The sequence below is a fragment of the Hippichthys cyanospilos genome, chromosome 5 (genome assembly GCF_059441005.1).
Source record: "Hippichthys cyanospilos isolate Australia breed blue-spotted pipefish chromosome 5, RoL_Hcya_1.0, whole genome shotgun sequence".
NCBI classification, from domain to species: domain Eukaryota; kingdom Metazoa; phylum Chordata; class Actinopteri; order Syngnathiformes; family Syngnathidae; genus Hippichthys; species Hippichthys cyanospilos.
The window spans coordinates 24,926,338-24,929,527 of NC_142373.1; the positions used below are offsets into that span (position 1 = coordinate 24,926,338).

Genomic DNA, 3,190 nt, shown 5'->3' on the forward strand with positions numbered 1-3,190 from the left:
TAAACGTTTAAAGATAATGCATACTTTTGTTTACATAATTATACAAGAGCGATATATACAGTAGTAAATTGTACTTTTTTTTTTCTAATTCCGGTTCTATGAGTTCATCCCAGATGTGCTGGATGCTGCGCTCTCCCCAGTGGCCACGATCACACCATATGTGCAGAAGCTTCTGACTGAACGAGCACACACAAAGCCTGCAAGCTCACATAATGCAGGCGATTCGCAGGCAGAAATGTATGGATGGAGAAGCATTGTTACGCATTTATAGGCCCTGTTCAGCAAAAAGTCAGCCTGCCGATTCATCAGCTTTACGCATTTGAATAACAACGCGTCATGGCCTCCGGGATTTTGTATAAAAAGGCCTTGAAATCATAGGGTTAGCAGAGCAAGTTGAACCTTCCACTGGGAACTACCTTAACCATCACCATGGGCAAGGTAAAGCTTTTCTCTCATCAACGGTCGCATAACCTTAACGGGCAAATCAAAACCGTCTTTCACTTTGCAGATCATCCTTTTTGAGGAGAAGAACTTCCAGGGCCGCTCCTACGAGTGCCTGAACGACTGCCCCGAGCTGAGTTCCGTTCTGAGTCGGTGCCAGTCCTGCCGCGTGGAGAATGGCTGCTTCATGGTCTACGAGCGCTCCAACTTCCTGGGCAACCAGTTGTTTCTCAAGAGAGGAGAGTACCACGACCTGCAGCGCATGATGACTATGGGAGTGACCCTCGACTCCATCAGATCCTGCAGAATGATCCCCCTGGTAAGCGACCGTCCAAAGCGGGAATATCATAGGTGTTACCCTGCCAGACTCCGGGATTGAGCGTCGGAGTTTGAATTACAGCACCGAGGCCAATTCCGGATCAAGATCTTCGAGCGAGAGAACCTGAGCGGTCAATCCAACGAACTGCAGGAGGACTGCGACAACATCATGGAGCGCTTCCGCATGAGCGACATCCTCTCCTGTCAGGTGATGGAGGGTCACTGGCTGCTGTTTGAGCAGCCCCACTTCCGCGGCAGGATGATCTATGTGAAGCCCGGTGAGCACCGCAGCCTCAGGGAGATGGGCCTGAGCGGCATCAGGATCATCAGCTTGAGACGTATCACTGACATGTGCTAGAACTCTGTACTCAGCTTGAATCAATAAAAAAATGTCTTCTTCATAACTACCTTTCCTTATTTGGTCTTCATTCAGTAGCTAGAATCTCCTGGCGGATGGACCAACTCACATTATGCAGCTGCTATGCGTCCATTTCAGTGGCGGCACTGGTATTTGAACACATTTAGCCATTGTGGCTTTAAAAAAATCTGGTAGACACATTGGAATACAGTTAACCGCAACATTTCAGGGAAAAAGTGGGGTTGCTTGTTGGCAAAGTCTAGTATCTAAAATGAAGTCAGAAATACGACACTTGCTGGATGGGGACCTTAACCTGTTTACAACAGTAATCGATAAACATATTTAATGCATCTTTTAAATATTTTTTAATTCATTTTAATTCATCTTGTAATTTTATTGAATGCAAAAGAAAACACATACAGGCCTTTTACATCGTCTTTAATGATTAGAAAATGCTATCGTAGTTTTTAAACATTTATTGGAGCAGGATTCTCATTCAATTTTGTCACTATATATTTAATCAGGTTTAATGTAATAATGCTGCACTGTGTGGGATTTTACCTTTTTAGTTGACCTTTTATGACACCTTAACTGTTGACGATGGGCTCCCCTGTGAGCACCAAACCAAAAGCTTTTGGACCACATTTGGTTTTGAACGTTCTGCCCTGTCTGTGGATGTGAAGCTACAGTCAAAACCAATAACTAATATTTTGCTGAAATGGATTCTACATTTGATAAGGAGAACTTGTCCCAGACACCCACACTTACTCCGTGGAAAGCAAAAAAAAAAAAAAAGCCAGTACCCATAATCAACAAGAACCAGAGTAAACATTGTGTTAGGCAGTGAAGAGAGATGACATCCACCTTGGGCTTGAAAAGCAATGCACAAATACCTTTATTTCCACTCCAAAGGTAAGAAGTGATGAAAGGCGGTCCATTCAGGCTAAACGTCCCTGTATAGTCTTGGGAGACAACAGTCAATTGTAGCTACAGCATGCTTGTAAAATTTGAAACCACAGTACTATGCTGAGCGCATCCGCGGCCATATCACATTGAGCAGTGAATGTTTTTTTTTTTTTAATTTTTATATCAACATATGATAAAAGCAGGGGTTCTCAAATGTTTTGGAGTGAGACACCCATTTCTGGAAATCAAATTTTCCAAGGACCTCTCTTGCAAATATTTGCAGAAAAAAAAGGCAAACATACTGTAAGTGCCCTTTTTATTCACAAACAGATTCAGTTTAACAAGTATATTTGGTTCTTTTAGCCATACTGAAATTTACAAAACAAAAATTGCAAATTGCAAAATGTGTCAATTTCAAGAAGAGATTGCTGCCAAATATTTAGTGATTAAATAATCAAGCTCTTTGATGATGACGTGGATTATGTAGGTTTATTTGACAAATATAACACATATATATATATATATATATATATATATATATATATATATATATATATATATATATATATATATATATATATATATATATATATATATATATATATATATTAAAACATATTAAACGGGTTGAATTGTTTGCTGTATTGAAGAGGTATGAATTCATTCCCAATTTTTCAAATAAAACAAATAAAAGTTCAACACAAATACACATTTTTTTATTAATTCTCTCATTGCCAATGGCAGCTATAGACATAGTAAATAACAAATTTAGCGGAAGAACATTCAACTCATTCACTGACTGATGTACTATACATGCACTGTTGGCATTAAAACTGTTGAGTAAAAGCTATCAACAAGCCAGCCGTCCATCATTTTAACTGCTTATTTTTACTAGAGTCGCAAGTAGCACACTTGCCTATCACAGCCGTCTTCGGAGAGGAGGCAGGGTACACTCTGAAATGGTTGCCAGCCCGTCGCAAAGCACACAAACAGCTCTGCAACCTGTAGTGAATGCTAGCATATTTCATTCATTCAATGAGACAATGACATGGGACAATCCATTTGAATTGATGTAGAAATCATGTCATTGAACAAAGTACAACATATACTGTACATATAATATCAAATCTGTGGGACAATCTTCCAACTACCGTATTCTCTGCCCTT

The 3,190-nt window shown here is 39.9% G+C and overlaps 1 protein-coding gene across 1 annotated transcript; it reads left to right on the forward strand.

Moving 5' to 3' along the window:
- Nucleotides 1–347: 347 nt before the first annotated feature.
- LOC148424090 (gamma-crystallin M1-like) lies at nt 348–1,163 on the forward strand. Its single transcript, XM_088414514.1, has 3 exons — nt 348–438; nt 509–760; nt 842–1,163. Exons 1-3 carry the CDS (start codon nt 430–432, stop codon nt 1,115–1,117), a joined length of 537 nt encoding a protein of 178 aa, XP_088270640.1. The 5' UTR covers nt 348–429; the 3' UTR covers nt 1,118–1,163.
- The last annotated feature ends 2,027 nt before the right edge of the window (nt 1,164–3,190 follow it).